We start from the raw sequence: 21,909 nt of genomic DNA on the forward strand, positions 1-21,909 counted from the left end.
TAGGACACCAGTACCACCAAGTTTGCTGTCCTTCTGGGGGGAATTCAAACCTCCCCTAATCATACAAGAATAGGCAAGGACAGAAGATATGTGTGTTGGGTTTTTTGGGTGGGGGGAGATGGCACCAATTTAAGGTGGTGGGGGTTTGCAGAAAACAATCAGATGTCCTATGGGACAATGGCATAAATAACACATTTTCCTTTCAATCACACCTTTGAACCAACTTGGAGAGAAAACTACATTCCTGAGCTTAACTCAAGAACAAAAAGTGGGTTGACAAAATATGGCAGCAATACAGAATAGGGTCAACTGCAGGATAGAATCAGTTATTCAATGATACAGGGTAATTTTAATTTTCCCACACGAGTGAGATTTCAGCCAAGTGTAATAGGAGGGCAGAGTTTATAATCTCAAAGAGGATCATAAACATGTCTGAAAGGTTCGGAACCGCCGGATATAAGAAACTCTCAAAGTAGAAGGCAGAAGAATCAAAACATATATTTAGGCTCCACAGTAACCAACCCATGAACCAGCATCCCCATTTTGACATATTAATGAAAAGTTTCCAGGCCCAATAAGTACGCCTTGAAAGAGTAACCAGGAGGCTACAGAGAAGCATGATTGCATAAAGCAAAATCATGCTTCCCCCTCTATGGTAAAAAGATTACCCACTGGCCTGAAGTCTTTGTTCAGCTTCCTCCCGTAGGTCAGCTCTGCTACTGGCAGCTCCTGCTTCGGCTGTGGCTATAGCTATAGCTGTGGCTGTGGCAGCCTCTGGCTCCAATGGGAGCTGCTTTTAACCATCCAGCTTCTGCGGGGGTGTAAGGTACGCTGGGGAAAGCACAGGTTCTTTCAATCTGCTTAAGCAAGGTGAAGGGGTTGACCGGGAAAGCACAGGTTCTTTCCATCAGCTTAAGCAAGGGAAGCAAGGTGAAGGGGCCGACAAGCTTACTCCAGTCCAACATACAAACAGTATTCAGTTCAGGGGAAAAAGCCAAACTAGTCAAGGCCACTTGTTGACTAAGTGCTAAGGAGCCCATTTTTGGTTGCCAACACACTTCTCCACCCCTTGTTATAGGATACATAATCTAATCAGCCATGTATCCTAGAACATACATTGTGATCCAATTACAAAGGAAACTAAAACATATCATTCATAATAAAGCAAAACATATCATTTGGTGACATTCCTAAATATTGGTTTATGATTCAAATGTGATCCACCCCTAGGTCCCAGCAAGATAATCTCTTCAATCAATCATCCCCAAAATAATTATTAATAATTCAAATGTCCACCCCTAGATCCTTGTATCCATTACATAGAATCAATAATATCATAACAATAAAACAACATAGCAAAGATAACACAAAATAAGTAAACAGAACACTATCATCATTCCCACCCCCCTTGAATGATTGGGGCTCAAAATCTTGGGGTGAGGGGTGAAGGTCTCATTTTCTATAGCTTCTTCATGCTGAAATTGGATGAAGAGATGGCCCTGCCCCATAAAGTCCCATTCCAGAGGTCAGTTCTTGAACGAGCTGGCAGGAATTCCAAAAATTCTATGTGCTTAGGCAGTCACCAGAAAGTGCAGGGTGCTTAAGCCTAAAGGAAACAGAACTAGCAACAACGTTAGCCAAAACAAAGGACAAAAAGAGTAGACAAGTATGGACTATTATTCTTCAAATAAAATCATCTCAAGTTTGGTTGAGATTTCAGTTATGCAAAGATCCAACATCAGAGCCAAACTCAGGTGGGAAATGTTTCTTTTCAAGAGGAACATAATGAGGAAGCCAAGAGGATCCCACCCTAGATAGAGACTAAGATTGTCCTCTCAGCCTTTCCCCAGATGTACAAGGAAACACAATGGGAAAATTAAACTAAGAGGATCCCATCCTAGATAGAGACTAGGATTGTCCTCCCAGCCTTTCCCCAGATGTATAAGTTTTCATCCGTTAATCACACAAGGTCACCTTCAGTCTGAGTGGCTTGTGGGCTTGCAGGAGCAGTTCTTATTTCCCTATTTCTCGTGTTATCAAGGCCTTTATCTCTATACATTCTATATAATTCATTGGTTGGAATTCCATCTATCATTTCAAAACCTACCCCTGCTCTCAATAAAGCAGTAAACATTTCTTTCCTTGTTACTCTCCTTTGGCGCCAAGTTTGCTGGTTATTCACCCTTCTCTCTCGAGGAGATCTATCCCTTCCCCAGTCACCTAAGTCATGTAACTGTAAAATCTTATTTATCACTGTTGTAAGACGGCTCCCTACTTCTCCAAGTAATAAATTCAAAATTAGTTGTTTATAAGCAGGGGGAGCTGTCCTAATTATTAAATTCCTATGAGGCAGTCCCATTGGATCATTGTAATATTTGTCTGCAGTTCCTATCATAATGGCAGTCTTCATCACCTCCTCCTTTAGTCTCATGATACAATCTCTAAGTGAATACCAGGGTCTGTGCTCAGTGGGCCACATAGAATCAGTAGCATATCTCTTATTGCATCCCACAGCAGCTAATGCCAACAGAGTAGTCCTGCTATCACCATCTCCTTGCTGATGATGTTCCCTAAAAGCTTGTTGAACTAGAGGATCATGGCTGATACCTATGAATCTCATGCAGTCTGTCCTATCTACTGATATTCCACTGGCCCCTTGATCACTGAGTCTTACCATCCAAGATATCAATGGTTCTCCTATTCTTTGGCTGAATCTACTCAAAATATCTGTGACCTCTTGCGGTGAGAAATCTTCCTGAATTTCCCTTGTAACTGAATCTTCACCTCGGGTTTCTGTCTTCCTCCTTTGTATGGGTCGAGCCCTTGTCTGATCATTTAACCATCTCCTATTCTCTGTGTGAGGGACATCCTGAACCCCAGTAGTGTTTTGTGCCTCGACCCCTAACGTTGTCTCATTTTCCCCCCACTCACTTCCTCTGCCACCATGGCTAGGACGAAGCAGGCAGTCAGGCTCTTTCTGGGCTGGGTTGAAATGCACTCTGGGCTTTTTTGGTCTCCTGTTGCTCTTAGCCACATTAATAGAAAAGTTCTCATTTGAGTCAGTTTGGTCTCCTGCTATCTGAGATTCCCCTTCTTGCTGTGGGGTAGGAGTGCCCCCATGTCTTTCACTTAATCTCAATCTTTCGTATACTAGCCGGTAGGCTGATAACACTATCCAGCTTTGCCTAGATAGTGATGCCCCTGACTGAATCCCAACTTCTTGTAAGCACTTTTCTAAATCCCTAGGATCTCCTCTCCGTAGCCTTGGTTCCCAGTTTTCACAGGGTCCAGCTTTTTTAGCCAATTCTTTTGCTAGGGAGGAATAAAATGGATCCTCCCATCCTGGGATATTCATCTCTTCCTCTGGAATTGTTCTGCTTCTAAATAGAGATCTTATACCTAGCGATCCCATCCTCGTCGCCAAATGTAATAGGAGGGCAGAGTTTATAATCTCAAAGAGGATCATAAACATGTCTGAAAGGTTCGGAACCGCCGGATATAAGAAACTCTCAAAGTAGAAGGCAGAAGAATCAAAACATATATTTAGGCTCCACAGTAACCAACCCATGAACCAGCATCCCCATTTTGACATATTAATGAAAAGTTTCCAGGCCCAATAAGTACGCCTTGAAAGAGTAACCAGGAGGCTACAGAGAAGCATGATTGCATAAAGCAAAATCATGCTTCCCCCTCTATGGTAAAAAGATTACCCACTGGCCTGAAGTCTTTGTTCAGCTTCCTCCCGTAGGTCAGCTCTGCTACTGGCAGCTCCTGCTTCGGCTGTGGCTATAGCTATAGCTGTGGCTGTGGCAGCCTCTGGCTCCAATGGGAGCTGCTTTTAACCATCCAGCTTCTGCGGGGGTGTAAGGTACGCTGGGGAAAGCACAGGTTCTTTCAATCTGCTTAAGCAAGGTGAAGGGGTTGACCGGGAAAGCACAGGTTCTTTCCATCAGCTTAAGCAAGGGAAGCAAGGTGAAGGGGCCGACAAGCTTACTCCAGTCCAACATACAAACAGTATTCAGTTCAGGGGAAAAAGCCAAACTAGTCAAGGCCACTTGTTGACTAAGTGCTAAGGAGCCCATTTTTGGTTGCCAACACACCAAGTGAGGTTTATGGAGAAGACAGAGAACTATGGCTTAAAAGACAAGACAATCAGAAGGATTCTGAACTGGTCACGTAACCAAGCTCATGATTCATTGTCAACACAGCAGGTCTCCAGTGCAATAACCTAGAGGGCTCTGCTTAGCCCTGTACTGTTAACATTTTTTATCTATGACTTTTATCAAGGCATATGTAGTATGTCCATCAAATTAGTAGATGACACAAAGCTGGGAGGGATAGCTAACACAATGGATGACAGAGTAACATGTCAACCTCATGGCCCATGAGATATCCCAATGTCCTGGAATCAGATTAAAATGTAATTGGGAATGAAATAAATAAAATAACAAAGCAACATAGCTGTTAATTTGTGGTTTTCTAAGTAGATATGCAGTTTCATGGATCCATTCTATTTCTCACCACTCGTATAAAAGATCTAGGCAGGTTAGAGCATTTTGGGTAATGTTAAAATAATGGGCATAAGTGTAAATCTTTCATTTGGGTAAAAAAAGTCAACTTTACAATATGAGTCAGCAAAGTGAAGTGGCAGCCCCCAAACCTCCTGAAATCTTGGACTTTATTAAGAGAGACATAGTTTCCCAGGAAAGGGGAAGTGATAGTTCTGCTGTAATCTCCCCTCATCATACTTCATGATGATGGGGTAGTATATTTCATTCTAAGTACCACTGCTTAAGAACATTGATAAACTGGAGATTGTCCAGAGGATTGGAACTAAGATGGCAAATGGCCATGATTCCATAATCTCTGAGGATCAAGTGAAGAAATTGTTTTCCTACTCCTTGTGACCCGGTTAGATTACCATTCATATGTGCCACACTGAAATGAGAGTCTATAGTGTTTGAAAAGAATTGCTTTTGTATCAAAGTTGTTTAATATTATGAGGGGCTCTTTCTTCTCTGTCCACTTATTACTATGAAGTTAAAAATTGGAGGAAAATGAGCCAAGATCTTTCCATTTTTCAAAGTTATTTGGAGCCAATATTCAAATGTATCAGGCGGCTGACATTTTATACCTGTGGAATTAAACAAATGTGATTTGCATGCACCTCCAAAAGGCTTAATAATGAAATATAACTTTAAATATCACAGTCCCCTGAAAGATCCAACCATCCCTGCTTGGATCAAATCAGATAAAAGCATCATGGGTGTCTTATTAATTTTTACCTACCCTAGAGACAAGACACCATTTTAGACAAGATCTCTTTTGACATGTCTCAAAGAATTCAATTAATGCCAATTTCCTATCAGCCATACTCTCCTGAATTCAGAGTGAGGTCTCCCATTGTGTCTAGGATTTCAGACTTGCACAGGCTGACATTACTAATATCAGAGCCTGGCAGGGGGAACTGGATATTGTTGTCTTCTTGGATTTAAGTTCTCATCAGACTGGGACACTAACCTAAGCCAGATGTCTGGTGCCACAAATGAATGAAAGGAAAAGAGTAGTATCATCAGCAGATATGAAAGATGAGTCCTGCTGACTCTTCCTTTTATTTAGGCAGTTGTCAAAATCATCCTACCCTTCACCATCACTCTGTGACAATTCTATTTCTCCCTATTTTTGGAGAAGTTATCTTTCAATCTATTAGGAAGCCCAAAAGAAACTAGGGAATGCTATGATAAATCTTGTAGGTTTCCAGTCACTTAGAACTCTGGCAAATTATACACCAACAATGAGGTCTTGATACTGGGGCATCATGGAGAGATTTTTACTCATTATTTTTAATTATTTTTCTTACTCATATATTTGAATTTTCCTCTTCTTTTCCAGTTTTTGACAAGATTGCAAGTAACAAAGAAAGAAGCTAACTGGGATGTACCTGTTCCATCAGTATAGGACATTAACATGTTATAATTGCAGGGTGAAGAGTGGATAACCATTTAAAGAGTAACTTCAATGTTGTAAAGAAAAACAAACTCAAAAGGTGTGAGAATTAAGATCAATGCAATGGCCAACCCTGATTTCACAGGACCAAAGATGAAACATATACCATATACTTCTTGACAAAGGGGAGATTCATTTATGGTACAGAATGAGAAATAAATTTCTATATGCGCCAATGAGGGAACTTGTTTTGCTTAACTGTGCATATTTGATATTGGGAATTTATTTTTCTTTTCTCTTTTTTCCAAATAGGGTGAGCTGGAAGAGCAAAGAAAGGAGATTTCTGTTAATTTTTTTTTTAGTCGAGTCAAGCTTTTTATTTAATGTTACAAAAAATTATCTAGTCAAACAGACCAAAGCCCATGTCATCATCAGACTCCTCGGATTCTTCCTTTTTTGCTTCCTCTTTCTTCTTCTCCTCAGCTGGGGCAGCTGTGCTAGCAGGAGCAGCCCCTCCAGCAGGGGCAGCACCACCAGCTGCTGGGGCAGGTCCACCAACTCCTACATTGCAGATGAGGCTTGCAATGTTTACATTGGACAGGGCCTTTGCAAATAATCCAGGCCAGAATGATTCAACATTTACACCTGCTGCTTTAATGAGGGCATTGATTTTATCCTCCGTGACCGTAACCTCATCGTCGTGAAGGATGAGGGCGGAGTAGATGCAAGTGAGCTCGGAGACGGCCATTTCAGCGGATGGACGAGGAGACTTGTTTGTAGTGGTGCTAGTCGCCGGCTGAAGTGAGGGGTCACCCCAACGTGGCCTTAGCTTCCGAAGAAGAACCGAGCACCTTACAGACAACTGAAGAGGTTCTGTTAATTTTTAAAAACAGTTTTAAAATAGAGAGGTGTTAGAGACTTGTAAGCTTATATCCAGTTTCAGATTAGATCCCCATATTGATAGTTTTATTTAATGATTTTACTTTATTACAAGAGACCTCACAACAAATGTGAATAATCTGTAAATGTTTGCAACATAAAAACAAAACATCAATGAAATTTTTATGCACCAATAGGTACATGTGTATATGCACATATAGTTATGTGTGTATACACATGCACACATACATGTACATACACACAAATGCACATGGTGAGTAAATCAAGCAAATCCATACAGAGTAAATCAAAGGAAATCTTAGAGGGTAGGACACTAGAAACTGGGGGCAAAGGCCTACTATAGAAAATGAATATTTGAACTCAGTCTTGAAGAAAGCTAAAAATTGAAAGCAGTATAGGCTGATGCAAAGCCTCAGTCCTGCCTTCCCATTTGCTAGCTTAGAGTATGGACAAATATTGTGAACTTCTAAAACAGTCTTGCACAGGAAGACCAGCCTCAATCATAGGTACCTGTCTATCCTTCTATGAGAAGTTATTGTTGTAATAACAGTGATATTTGTTTACCAATAAAACATTTTATTTCCAAGCTACAGATTTTTTTGTGGAGCATAAATATGGTCTTCAAACTATGCCAAGCATTGTGAGGAAACAAAGGGAAGAAGACATAGTCTCTGCCTTTAGGGATACAATAGATAAATAAAGATTGGACAAGTACACATGCATGTATTGGTATGCATGCACATATCCACACATATACATGTTCAGGTTCCAACAGAATATCAACATAGTTCTAGAGTAATATAGTAATAGCTAAAATGTACATAGTACTTCAAAATTTACAAAGTGCTTTACATATTTTAAGTCATTTGACAACATAAAAACAAAAAATCTGGAAGATAAGTATTATTATTTTCCCTATTTTACAGTGAAGGAAATTGAGACACAGATAAAGTGATTTGTCCAGGAACACATAATGAATTTCTGAAACAGAATTTGAATTCAAGTCTTCCTGACTCTAAGTCCTGTGCTTTATGCACCGGATCACCTAGCTGCCCTTGATACCAAGACGGTAGATTAGTCAGATGGGGTAACTAGAAGGCTTCATGAAGGAACTGAGACTAGAGGAATAAGATCATCATCTAAGTTCCTTTTAGCCTCTGTAATTCCCTAAGAGGTCATAAATGACCCCTGAAACTGGAACACAACCATATAGGACCCATTTTATTTAAGGGGGATGGGTAATTGCCATTCTTTTCTGGTACTTGAGAAATTCATTTCTTCATGGAAACCTTTCTCTCTAGGACTGCCATGTGACCTGTGATGAGAACATCTAGTTCTGTACCTCTGATCACAATAGCACAAACACATAGCCAGGGCAGAGCTGCCCTTCTCTCTCAGCAATTTTTGAAATTTTAGTCTCCATGGTACCAGATAAATGCCATTTGGTGTGCACTTTTAAAGCCAACCTGATGAGCTGTCACTTCGTAAGCTGTATCACAGGTGTAGTGTAGTCCATGGGGCTGTTCCAGACAGCGTAAGCAGTGGTCTGAATTTCAATGAGTCAACATTTACTGAGCTTCATAAGCTCATTATATTCCACAAATTCCTAGCATTCATGGTGTGTATAGCATAATTAAGTATCTATGCATATGGTTTAATAGCATGCTTTTCACAGATGATCTTCTTACTTGAAAATATTTCAATGGCTTTCCATTGCCTATGGTGGGAGGAATCCAAAGTCCTTAGAGAGTAAAAAAAAACCCAATGAATCCAGATATATTGCCTTTTTAAGAAAATCCTGTTTCTGAAGCTTACTACCTCTGTGATTCTTTGACCTCTGTAAAAGTCAGCTTCCTCATCTGTCATATAAATGCATTAGACTAAATGGTCTCTGAAATCTTTTCCAGTTGTAGATCTGATTGTATGCCCTTCTGTGTTACTTATTCTCTATTTAATTCATTTGGAATTGAATATCTATTTGTTCTGTCTCCCCAAAAGATCTCAAATTCCTAGAAGGCAACAATGATCACATTATATGCTTCTCTGTATCCAAATACTAGTTATTCAATATTAATTTGTGTATAATTTTTAGCAAAAGATGAATTTACACACACACACACACATACATGCATGCATACACACAACAAATTTATAGGATGTTTAAACTACAGGACATTAGAGCAAAAATTGTATTTATACATTTAATAACATCATTGCATTACATAGAATGAAGTTTATCATATCATGGGATCATAGATTTAGAACTGTGAAGAATCTTAGAGGTCATTGAAACCAACCATCTCATTTTACAGATTAGGAAACTGAGACTCAAAGAGGATAAGTGACTGGTCCAGAGTCACATGGTAAAAAGGTATCAGAGGTAGGATTTTAACTCAAGTCTTCCTGACACCAAGACCAGTATGCTATCCACTATCTAAAACAGCTACCTCTAAACTTAAGATCGGTTTTAATTTTTAATTTTATGATGACTTTATATTTTTGTGTACCCACCCCTTATTTGTCTGTTGAAGCATCTACGATTTTATCAGTGTGGGTAATCCTTACTTTGATATGGATGTTAACCTTTTCATATATTTTTATCCAGAACAATTTGCACAAGACTACTTATTGAACTATAAATTATGTAGATAAGCAGTTATTTATTAGTTTATGTTAAGTATTAGGTACAGATCAATGAATCCCCAGTAATGGTCAATAAGGATCTTTCACAGTACTCATAAAGAGAGAAACTACCAGCTTGGTTGAGAAACTAACAACACATTCCACTCTAACTGGCCTCCATATTTTCTTGTGGTCCCTTGAGCTCTTATCTCTACGACTTTTCCTTCCATCTTCTCACTCCAACATGAGATAGCTTCTAGCAAAAGTGAGGATATGATCATCTTTCAAATACTATAAGGGAAATAGTTCTTCCATATGAAACCTATTAATTATTCCAGTTAAATTTTCCTTTATTATGTTCCTCCCTGTCCATCATCTGTGGAACTATCAAGTTTTCGCAACAAAACAAAAAACACAACCACCTTCACAAAAGAAAAAAAAAATAAATTCAATGAAGTATAAAGTTCATTTGTTACCTGTTCCTTCTCACTATTTGGCTTTCTATAAATTCTTTCTCTGGCATTTAGTTTCCTTATCTATAAAATGCAGAAGTTGTATTAGGTCATCCCTAAGTTCCCTTCTAGTTCCATATTCAATGACTTTATGATCTTGTGTTTCTTGTTCTCTATTGAAACAAATATTCTTCAAATGTTATTTAAAAAATACATTAAACAATCATTAATTCAGACAATCAAGCATTAATTAAATGTTTGCTGTATTTTAGGCACTCTACTAATCACTGAAGATACAAAGAAAGGGAAAACAATAACAACAGTTCTGGCCCTCAAGGAGCATATTAATTTGTAACTTAGAAATAAAATTACATCATATTAGAGAGTTTGGGAACTTAATGGACATAATATAAGTGATCTGGTTCTTCATTTTCCCTACCATTTCCAAGGAAATGCTTTCTAAATGGTGATCAATGGTTAAGTAACCGAAAACATGAAAACAAATCCCATGAACAATATTAATGTATCCAAAGCCAAATATGTTGGTATGAAATTTTTAGATGTCTTAATAGGTCCTTGATCTCAGTAAATTCAAGAATATAGCTTTTGATTTGTCCCCAAGCCAAGTAGGGGCATGTTCCATTGTTGAAATTATACAATAAATATTTATTAACCAGTACTATATGGCAGGTACTCTGTTAAGTAGTAGGGATATAAATAAGCAAAAGAAAAATAGACACTGCCTTGAAAGGAGCTTAGTATCTAATGAATGAAGACAACACACATACACAAACACATACTCAAACCTGCAAAGTGTGTATAGTGGAAAGGGGAGCGCAAAGAATACCAGTTGGGGGCGCATGATGAAAACGATTATGGAGTTAAAACCAAGCAAAGTAGCTAGAAGCAAAGAAATGACTGGCATTTTGAGCCCTCTCTAAAGAAAGGCTCTTAGAGGAATTTCTTGTTGTATTCTTTATCCTTCTAATCAGAGGGAAAGAAGCAACTGAGGGTACTGATGAGGTGTGAGTAGCAAAGCTACTCCAGAAGCAATCTCCATGATGATGAGTTTCTTGGTAATGAGGTGATGGATCCTGGTGATGGTGATTATATGTTCAAGGTCCCTCATTTTGGGCCTATTTTTGGCCCAATAACTATGTTAACATTGAGTTGCAGTTCCATGAAGATAACAGCACTACAAAGAGAGGAATTCCTGGCCCTCACTTGTAACTGGAAAAAACTGTCTCCTTAAATAGGCTATGATGAGGTTTCTAATAGTTTTTTCCTCTACCTTTCAATCTTGCTATAGAATTGACAGTTTTGTTTTGTTTTGTTTTGTTTTGTTTTTATTAGGTGGGGACAGAAGGTTATCATCTCTTGCCTCTATTCCCAATTCTATGTCTCAGGGCTTCTGAGGAAGTGATTGATGTCGATTGAAGTAGTCACACTCATAGTTGGGCAACTTGATCATTATCTCAGTGAAGGCCTATGAGACCCCCTTTTTGGATGTTTCTAGAGTTAAGGAGACCACTACTCCACCAAGATGGTCATCATCCATGCAGGTGAAGTTTCTTGGGATTTTAACAAGAGGTTTAGGTATTCTGGGATGGGAAAAAAATAAGCATTTCTCTTCCCACAAGATGCAATTAAAACTATATACCTAAATATGTGTTTAACCTAAATATTGATCTAAATAAATAGCTCAACACTTATGAACTATTATCAAAATTTTAAGCATATTTGGGGGCAGAGCCAAGATGGCAGCTGGAAAGCAGGGACTAGCGTGACCTCCTTGCTGAGTCCCTCCAAAAACCTATAAAAAATGGCTCAGAACCAATTCTAGTACTGCAGAACCCACAAAGCAGCAGAGGGAAGCAGGGCTCCAACCCAGGACTGCCTGGATGGTCTCTGGGTGAGGTCTATCCCGCAACAGGCAGGGAGCTGGGGGCTGGGAACGGAGTGGAGCAGAGCCCAGCCTGAGCAGCGCGGACCAACCAGACCAGGAGCTGGGCGGAGTGAGACCTAGCGCCCTGAATCAGTGAGCTGCGGCACTTACCAGACTTCTCAACCCACAAACACCAAAGACAGCGGAGAAGGTGAGTGGGAAAAGCTGGGGGAGTGGAAGGAGTTTGCGGTTCAGCTTTCAGCCCCAGGGGCAGCGGAGGTGGGCAGCTACAGCTGTTGTTGCTTCTGGCCCCAGGCCCACCTGGTGGGAGGAATTAAGTGGCAGATCAGAGCAGGAGTGCACAGCCTGCTGAAGATCTAAGCCCAGTCCGGGTTGGGGATTCTTGGGGAAGGAGGAGTGCTGGTGTGGCAGAGCTGGCACAACCCCCCCAAACATGGAACATAGAACTCTTTAGTCTACAAGCAGTCATACCCCACTGAAAAACTCAAGGGTCAAGTTAGTGGGATGGGAATATGGCCAGGCAGCGAAAACGCGCCCAGATTCAGTCTCAGACTTTGGATTCTTTCTTTGGTGACAAAGAAGACCAAAACATACAGCCTAAAGAAGACAACAAAGTCATAGAGCCTACAAACAAAGCCTCCAAGAAAAACATGAACGGCTCCAGGCCATGGGAGAGCTCAAAAAGGAGTTGGAAAAGCAAGTTAGAGAAGTAGAGGAAAAATTGGGAAGAGAAATGAGAAGGATGCAAGAAAACCATGAAAAACAAGTCGATGACTTGCTAAAGGAGACCCAAAAAAATACTGAAAAATATACTGAAGAAAACAGCACCTTAAAAAATAGACTAACTGAAGTGGCAAAAGAGCTCCAAAAAGCCAATGAGGAGAAGAATGCCTTGAAAGGCAGAATTAGCCAAATGGAAAAGGAGGTCCAAAAGACCACTGAAGAAAATACTACCTTAAAAATTAGATTGGAGCAAGTAGAAACTAGTGACTTTATGAGAAATCAAAATATTGTAAAACGGAACCAAAGGAATGAAAAAATGGAAGACAATGTGAAATATCTCATTGGAAAAACCACTGACCTGGAAAATAGATCCAGGAGAGATAACTTAAAAATTATTGGACTACCTGAAAGCCATGATCAAAAGAAGAGCCTAGATATCATCTTTCAAGAAATTATCAAGGAGAACTGCCCTGATATTCTAGAGCCACAGGGCAAAATAGAAATTGAAAGAATCCATCGACTCACCTCCTCAAATAGATCCCCAAAAGAAATCTCCTAGGAATATTGTTGCCAAATTCCAGAGCTCCCAGATCAAGGAGAAAATACTGCAAGCAGCCAGAAAGAAACAATTTGAGTATTGTGGAAACATAATCAGGATAATCCAAGATCTGGCAGCTTCTACATTAAGAGATCGAAGGGCTTGGAATACAATATTCCAGAGGTCAATGGAGCTAGGATTAAAACCAAGAATCACCTACCCAGCAAAACTGAGTATCATGCTCCAAGGCAAAATATGGGCTTTTAATAAAATAGAGGACTTTCAAGCTTTCTCAGTGAAAACACCAGAACTGAATAGAAAATTTGACTTTCAAACACAAGAATCAAGAGAAGCATGAAAAGGTAATCAAGAAAAAGAAGAAGAAAAAGAAATTGCAAGGGACATACTAAAGTTGAACTGTTTTGTTTACATTCCTACATGGAAAGATAACATGTATGATTCATGAGACCTCAGTATTAGGGTAGCTGAAGGGAATATGCATATATGTATATGTTTATGTGTATATATATATATATGTATACATATACACACATATATATATATAAGTGAATGTGTATGTATGCATATATATATGTGTGTGTGTAATATATATATATATATATATATATATATATATAGTATAGAGAGAGAGAGAGAGAGAGAGAGAGACACAGAGAGAGAGAGAGAGAGAGAGAGAGAGCGGACACAGGGTAAGTTGAAGATGAAGGGAAGATATCTAAAAGAAATAAAATCGAATTAAGGGATGAGAGAGGAACATACTGAGAGAGGGAGATAGGGAGAGATAGAATGGGGTGGATTATCTCGCATAAAGGTGGCAAGAGGAAGCAGTTCTGTGGGAGGAGGGGAGAGGGCAGGTGAGGGGGGAATGAGTAAATGTTGCTCTCATCAGATTTGGCCTGAGGAGGGAATACCATACATACCCAATTGGGTATCTTACCCCACAGGAAATAAGAGGGAAGAAGATAAAAAAAGGGTGGGGGGATGATGGAGGGGAGGGCAGATGGGGGTGGAGGTAATCAAAAACAAATACTTTGAAAAGCGGACAGGGTCACGGGAGAAAATTCAATAAAGGGGGATGGGTTGGGAAGGAGCAAAATATAGTTAGTCTTTCACAACATGAGTATTGTGGAAGGGTTATACATAATGATACACATGTGGCCTATGTTGAATTACTTGACTTCTTGGGGAGGGTGGGTGGGAAGGGAGGAGCGGGGAGAATTTGGAACTCAAAGTTTTTAAAAACAGATGTCCAAAAAAAAAAAAGGTTTTTTTGCATGCAACTAGAAAATAAGATACACAGGCAATGGAGAGTAGAAATTTAGCTTGCCCTACAAAAAAGGAAGGGAAAAGGGGATGGGAGGGGAGTGGGGTGACAGAAGGGAGGGCTGACTGGGGAACAGGGCAACCAGAATATATGTCATCTTGGAGTGGGGGGGAGGGTAGAAATGGGGAGAAAATTTGTAATTCAAACTCTTGTGAAAACCAATGCTGAGAACTAAATATGTTAAATAAATAAATTAAATTAAATAAATTAAAAAATTTTAAGCATATTTGAGCAAATATTTAGTAATGTATTGCTATGATAACCGGATTAATATAAATCATTTTTATTTAGTTTTTTATAGACTTAGATGTGTGTTTATGATGCATCAGCATGGCTAAAAAAGAAGCCGCTATTTCAGATACAGTTTTGTAAAAAAAGCACTAGGCTGGGATTCAGTAAATCCACGAGATAATTCATTTTCCTTCTTTCTATCTAAGTTTCTGCAAATGAAGTAGCCACTTTCTAACTTCATGTTGTTCTCTAAAATTCTATGAGCCTGTCATTGATATCATTTGAAACCTTTGGAGGGATATGGAATGCTTGGTTAATTTCCAGGAGAGTTTTCTCTACATTTTAATCTTCTTTTTTGATGATAACATTAGGAGAGAAAACATTCGTGTATTATACCACTACCTTATTTTCAAACCTAGTAAGTAAAACATTCCCATCTGGAACTCTAAACACCAAACTAACAATACATATGCCTATGTCCATTCACTTCCCACACATCCTCCATGAACTGATTCAACCAGTTCTGTTGATCCACATATATCTAAATATTAGGACTTTCATTCTGGAATAAATTATGTATTTGTTCTTCCCACTTGAGAATAAGCTGTGACCTCTATTTTTTTAATTACCACACTTTTGCTGTTTTTTTCTCTTCTGCCTCCTTATTTAAACTGCTTAATTCCTTTGATTTTAATATTCCTAACATTGCAACCAAAATCTCACCTGCTGTCTTACTATATATGGCTTAATTTGGATTTTGGCATAGGCCCAGTATAGCTCATCTTTTCCCCCCAATACTAATTTTCCACTTTTAGGTCAAGGTTTATTTAATTGCCCTTTCTGGTACCTTTTTCTGTTTAACAAACATTATCTCTTTAATGGGAATTATAATAGTAAATCAGGGTTTTTAACTAGGCATATTAGATTTTGTTTTTTAAAAAATATTTAGTAACAATTTCAATATAATTCATTTCCATTGTAAGCTTATGCATTTTATTTTAGGAATTTATTTTTTAAATGGGGTGCAGAGGCTTCATCAGACTACCAAAGGGGCCTACAACACACAAAAACATTAATAACTTCATTTAATAGAGAAAAACGAGAAAAATGTAGTTGTAGAAAGTAATACTAAAAATGATGTCTATATTTATCTAGCTGTAAGATAGGCGAAGACACTGGGACTGCTAGCAGATGTCCTAGCATTAGTACGTTTACGGTTGATCTGGTCAGACAGGAAGGACAGGAAGACACAAATGGAGGAACAATAAGGGGTTAAATAAGCTAGCTACTTTATTCTAGCCTAGTCTTCTCATGGGGTTGCTGATAATGGGAGCACCAACTCCTACAGCATTCCCTCATCACCTTTCTTGCGAGGGCCAACAAGAAGGGGGTAAGCAAATACCCCTATGGCTCAATGGGGTCAATCAAGACAAGCATAGAACTCCAGCTTGTGCACTTCCCTAAATCCCCTCAAGCCTCAGAGGTGACCAATTGAGGCAGGTACATGAATTCCTCTATGCATTACCCAAATCCCAAATGTCTATGGGTTCCCCCTAATCCTTAATGGGGGCCAATCAAGGCACATACAGCATTACACTGTCATATTCCCCTATGGGTTCCTTGCTCACTGACCAGTGACCACTTGCTTTACAGGGCAAAAGACAAAGAAGGTATATTGCCAGCTGTAGCCTCATAAGTTTACATTATCTCACCGTTACATTTCACTGCACAGTGACAGTGGACATTTACATTTTAAAGCATAAATGCTTATATTATTTGTCATTATATAATGCTGCACAAGCATGATGGAGATGTTTACAAGTCATGAGTCTGAGAAATAGAGATGGCTATGTTCATGGATTTGTAAAACTAAACTCTGAGAAAGAATAACAAAAATCCACCTTACACACATTAAAATCCACCTTTCTTACACTAGCATTTTGCAATGTCTTCACATTCATTAATTTATTTGAGCCTCTGCACCACCAAGTTACATAGAACATATATTACTGCCCCACTTTATAGATGAGGATTCTGAGGCCCAGACATGTTAAGTGACATCTATAAGTTTAAGCATCTCATAAATAGGAAAACCAGGATCTCAATCAAGGTCTATCTCCTAGCTCAATTTTCTTTCTACCAAACCAGACTGCATGGAAATAAATACAAAAGTCAAAATGAAGAATTAAAGTAATTGATCAGATCATCCAGCACCTAAAAATAACTTTTGCCTGAATTTGTCAGATAACTGAGCCATTTTTAAGCATGAATCATGAAATAATTTCCTTAATTTTTCTACTTGTACATGATGGCTTATATAAAGAATTGCAAATGTCTTTTTTCCCTTAGTGCAATTCCCTAATGTCAACTCCATTCTTTTCCATTTCTTTCATAGCGATTTTTTGCAAATTAAATCCCTTCCAGGATAATTTAAATAACATGGGTCTAATGTCACAGCTGAAGATGGAAAAAGAAGGTTAAACCAGGGAAAGATCAAAGCTGCTTCTCTAAATGCCAACTGGAAGTGGATTAGGGAAGTCGTGCTGACTTAAATTGTAGGTGTGCCACCCAAATACTGGGGAAGGAAGAAGGCAAATGGCACTGAATCATCACAAATTTATGAGATTGATGATAGAAAATCATTTAAATAGTGCTAGAAAAGGGTGTTTCCTTTTCTGAAAATCTGAAAAACTCTGAAAATCCTTTAGCATAAGAGGGCATGGATTGTGCACCTCAGGTATAGCAAAGAATAATATTCCCCTTTTTCAAAGGGATAGAAGAGCTCTGGCCCTAAGATGTGCTTTAAGTGGCAACGTAGCCAGATAAGACAGACAATCTAGTGTGCTCATTTTAAATATATCAGTGGGTAAAAATGTGGTTCCCTGAAGAAAGTAACAAGTGTTACCAGCTGGACAGTGCTAGACTTGTGAATATAAACAAAAGTATTGCGTTATAAAATGCAGAACTATGACAAGAGAATAGATATATTAGGAACGAAGCTAAAAATCAGTGTCATGGAGTTCTGCAAGCCTAAAAGAAATAATCACCACCTTGTGAGAGATGAGAGAATCCAATCCATAATAAGCAGAAATAAAAGTGTAATGGGTAACAGTAAAATGTAGCTTTTTAATTTTCTGGGTCCCAACCATTCTGGACAGTATTATCTAATAGAGAGACTCTATGGGCTATTTAGATCTCTATGCAAAAGATTTCCTTGAAGTTCTAGGAGCTTTGATGCTAAGTCTTTTTTGCATTCTGTATCTATTTATTGAAAATAAAATTGTTTTATATTTTAAGCCTTGAAAGCTTGATTACTTAAAAGAGATCTGATGACTTCAGTAGGTGGCAAAAGGGGTAAGAAAAACTAACCAAGAAGAAAGAAAATAGGTTGACAAGAGAGGTAGAAGGAACACCAAAATAATATAACACTGGATGACTGAAAGGGAGGGAGAATATAAAGTCTGTAAAAGAAGGAAGATATTATTTAAAACGGAAGACTGGGATGATGAAGATAAAGTCTGGTTTTTGACATGGAATGGGGGACAGGAAAGTGCCAGACCTACCAGAAGAATTAACAGCATTTAAATGTAATTTTTGTTACAAATTTAAGGAATCTATGAATAATAGTTGAATAATTTTAAGAGGATTCATGAGGCTCAGGTAAAGCAAATTGAAATTTTATTTGGATTCTATGGAATGTTGACAAATCCAGATCATTTTGGTAAATACCTATGAAAAAAATACTACTTTGAAGCCAATGATGCATAGTATGGAAGGCCTATTTTTATTCCCCCTGACTGGATTTCAATGGCACAAAAATCTAGATTGGTAAAACTATTCATTTTGACTCCAGAAACCTTCCATTAAGATATAAATATTTCTTGGAATGGCACTTAATCTATTGAAGTAAGAGAGTATAGTTTATCATAAAAAGCTCAGAAGAATATCCTAGGCCTACCTCTACCATTAAGTAACTTGAGTGATCTTGGTCAAGACATTTCAAAATTCTACAATTGTAATATGATAAGATCATTAATATTAATTGACATCTGGTCTATGATTAGCTTATCAAATCAATTGTCTGCAATTTTTGGAAAACAGGAGGTAAGGGGACATAGAAATTTTAAATTTTGGTGGGGAAATAAGAAATAGGTAAGGGAATTTCTGGAGCGAGTATATTCTTAGGGAAGGCTTAGAATCATAGAATATTAGGTCCTCAGGGGAAACTAACAGATACCTACCAAAGTTATCACTTTCATTTTCATGAAAAAAATCTGAGACCTAGAGAGAGACATATTTTTTACGAGGCCAAACAACTAATCAGCAGTATAACCAAGAATAGAATTGAGGTTTTCAGATTGTGTTCAGTGTTCAGTGTTCTTCCTTCATTACCATAACTGCCTCTAGATGTTGGAAACTTTATGCCTTTAGAATTCAATAAATGGCTACAAAGAAGGAAGGAAGGAAAGAATGATGGAAGGAAAGACATGTTGCTGAAGATAACCCTTTGTTTTTTTGTTTTTGGGTTTTTCGTGTGTTGCTTTTTTGGGGGAGGGGACCTATAATTTCATCTTATAAGGAACTCCCAGGGAGAAAACTTCCTCTATAAATGAAGTTGAGTACCAACTCTATTATTTATACTGAAAGAGGTACCTGATGGAAATTAGAGATAAAGTCACTTGCCCAAGGTCCTATATCCAGTGTGTCTGAGATAGGACTTGAACTCAAGCATCCCAAATTCAGTTCTTTCTAATTTAAGTATTGAAAATTTTTATGGTCTTACATTAGTGCTACTTCATCCATTCTGCTTTTAGCTTTGGCAATAATCTCTCCCCCCACCCCAACATAATCAAATGACTAGCAATGGATTGTAATAATGTTGCTTCAAATTGCTTTAGTTCAAATCACAGCTGGAGGTTGCTCAGGACCTTTAATTGCTAACTTACTGTTTTGGTGAAGAAAATTATTCTACCAGTATTTGTTTTGCAATTTGACTGCTGCTAAATTGGCACAATTGTATCAGTTTAGAATCTTGAAATAAGTCAGATTTATAATTCCTCCCAGTTTGACATGCTGCATGAACTATACAGACTGAAATTATTACAAGGATGGAGTACAATGCTGACTTAATTAGTGGTGGAGTAAAACCAACTGAGAACAATGGAGATCAAAGGACTTTCCATCAGTAGTAAATTACTTCCCCAGGGAGACCAGAAAGGTAATATTTGATTCCAGGAAAAGGCAATATTCCTTATTTGCACAATGTGAGACATGACTTTTGCTTGTAAAGGCTAAACACAATTAATGAAAAGGGCCTAATTAGGTTTAAAGGCAGTCAGAGAGCCTGTGGTGAAGTCAGGATAATGTTGAGCAAGTTTGCTCTTATTTATTAGTGGCTATTTGTGAGAAGCTGGTCAAACTCTCTTATGTGAAAATATAAAAATACCCATACAACCTAATTTATCTGTCTCTTATCTCAACTACTGTCATAGCACACCTACAGATTCACTCTCTACCCCTACCACCACTTTATCATAGTTATGCTCTTCATAAGCTTTTGGGTCTAGGCCTACAGAAAGCTAGAAGGAATTAAGACAGTGGGTAGAAGGCCAACAGTGTCACCCAAAATAATTTATAGTTCCATTCTTTGGTTCAGTATCTGATCCAATGGGGATCTCTGGATTATTAATACCACCTGTTTTGGTTCCTAAGCATTGATTACTTTTTCTTTTCTCATAACAACCCTGAGAAGTAGCTGCTTTATTATTTCCATTTTACACTTGAGGAAACCAAGGCAAACAGAAGTTTAGTGTCTTGCTCAGGGTCACACAGCTAGTATTTGCCTGAGGTCAAATTTGAATTCACATCTTCTTGACTTCAGTGCTATATCCACAGAGCCAACTGGCTGCCTCAGAAGACCATAAAAAGTCCACATTGTAGTCTCTTTTAAGGATTATTGTATATTTTTGACATAAGCAGGGGTAACATCTTTTGGGAGGAGAATCTTTAAAGGACATTCTGTTCTACTGAATTGACATTTAATCATATACTGTTTAAACGGTGAGATTTTGTGTTTTCCCATGAAATATTACTGGTGAAAGTCTACTTCCTCGTTTCTTATGCCTTCAATTTGTGTGCAGATTATTCTTTTTTTAATTTTTTTTATTTTTTTAATATATTTATTTATTTATTTAATGTATTTCGTTTTCAGCATTGATTTTCACAACAGTTTCATTTACAAATTTTCTCCCCATTTCTACCCTCCCCCCTACTCCAAGATGGCATATATTCTGGTTGTCCTGTTCCCTAGTCAGCCCTCCCTTCTGTCACCCCACTCCCCTCCCATCCCCTTTTCCCTTCCTTTCTTGTAGGGCAAGATAAATTTCTACGCCCCATTGCCTGTGTATCTTATTTTCTGGTTGCATGCAAAAACTTTTTTGTTGTTTTTGAACATCTGTTTTTAAAACTTTGAGTTCCAAATTCTCTCCCCTCTTCCCTCCCCACCCACCCTCCCTAAGAAGTCAAGCAATTCAACATAGGCCACATGTGTATCATTATGTATAATCCTTCCACAATACTCATGTTGCAAAAGACTAAGTATATTTTGCTCCTTCCCAACCCATCCCGCTTCATTGAACTTTCTCCCTTGACCCTGTCCCCTTCCAAAGTGTTTGTTTTTGATTACCTCCACCCCCATCTGCCCTCCACTCCATCATCCCCCACCCGTTTTTTTATCTTCTTCCCTCTTCTTTCCTGTGGGGTAAGATATCAAATTGAGTATGTATGGTATTCTCTCCTCAGGCCAGATTTGATGAGAGCAAGATTCACTCATTCCCCCGTCACCTGCCCTCTCCCCTCCTCCCACAGAACTGCTTGCTCTTGCTACCTTTATGCGAGATAATCCAACCCATTCTATCTCTCCCTATTTCCCCCTCTCAATATATTCCTCTCTCATCCCTTAATTTGATTTTATTTCTTTTAGACATCTTCCCTTCATCTTCAACTCACCCTGTGCCCACTCTCTCTCTCTCTTTCTATATACATATATATACACATATGTATATGTATATATATACATATATGTATATGTATATATATGTATATGTATATATGTATATGTATATATACACACATATACATATATACATACATACACATTCACTTATACATATATACATAGACATATTATATATATGCATATTGCCTTCAGCTACCTTAATACTGATATCTCATGAATCATACACAT

At 38.3% G+C, this 21,909-nt stretch overlaps 1 protein-coding gene across 1 annotated transcript; it reads right to left on the reverse strand.

Moving 5' to 3' along the window:
• Positions 1-6,315: 6,315 nt before the first annotated feature.
• Positions 6,316-6,803, reverse strand: LOC118838967 (60S acidic ribosomal protein P1-like). Its single transcript, XM_036746349.1, has one exon. The coding sequence runs from the start codon at positions 6,692-6,694 to the stop codon at positions 6,347-6,349; it is 348 nt and encodes a 115-aa protein (XP_036602244.1). The 5' UTR covers positions 6,695-6,803; the 3' UTR covers positions 6,316-6,346.
• Between the last annotated feature and the right edge of the window lie 15,106 nt (positions 6,804-21,909).

Source organism: Trichosurus vulpecula, chromosome 2 (genome assembly GCF_011100635.1).
Source record: "Trichosurus vulpecula isolate mTriVul1 chromosome 2, mTriVul1.pri, whole genome shotgun sequence".
Lineage (NCBI taxonomy): Eukaryota > Metazoa > Chordata > Mammalia > Diprotodontia > Phalangeridae > Trichosurus > Trichosurus vulpecula.

Excerpts from the sequence above, each read along its gene's own strand:
- LOC118838967 (XM_036746349.1), bottom strand. The coding sequence starts at position 6,694 with ATGGCCGTCTCCGAGCTCACTTGCATCTACTCCGCCCTCATCCTTCAC.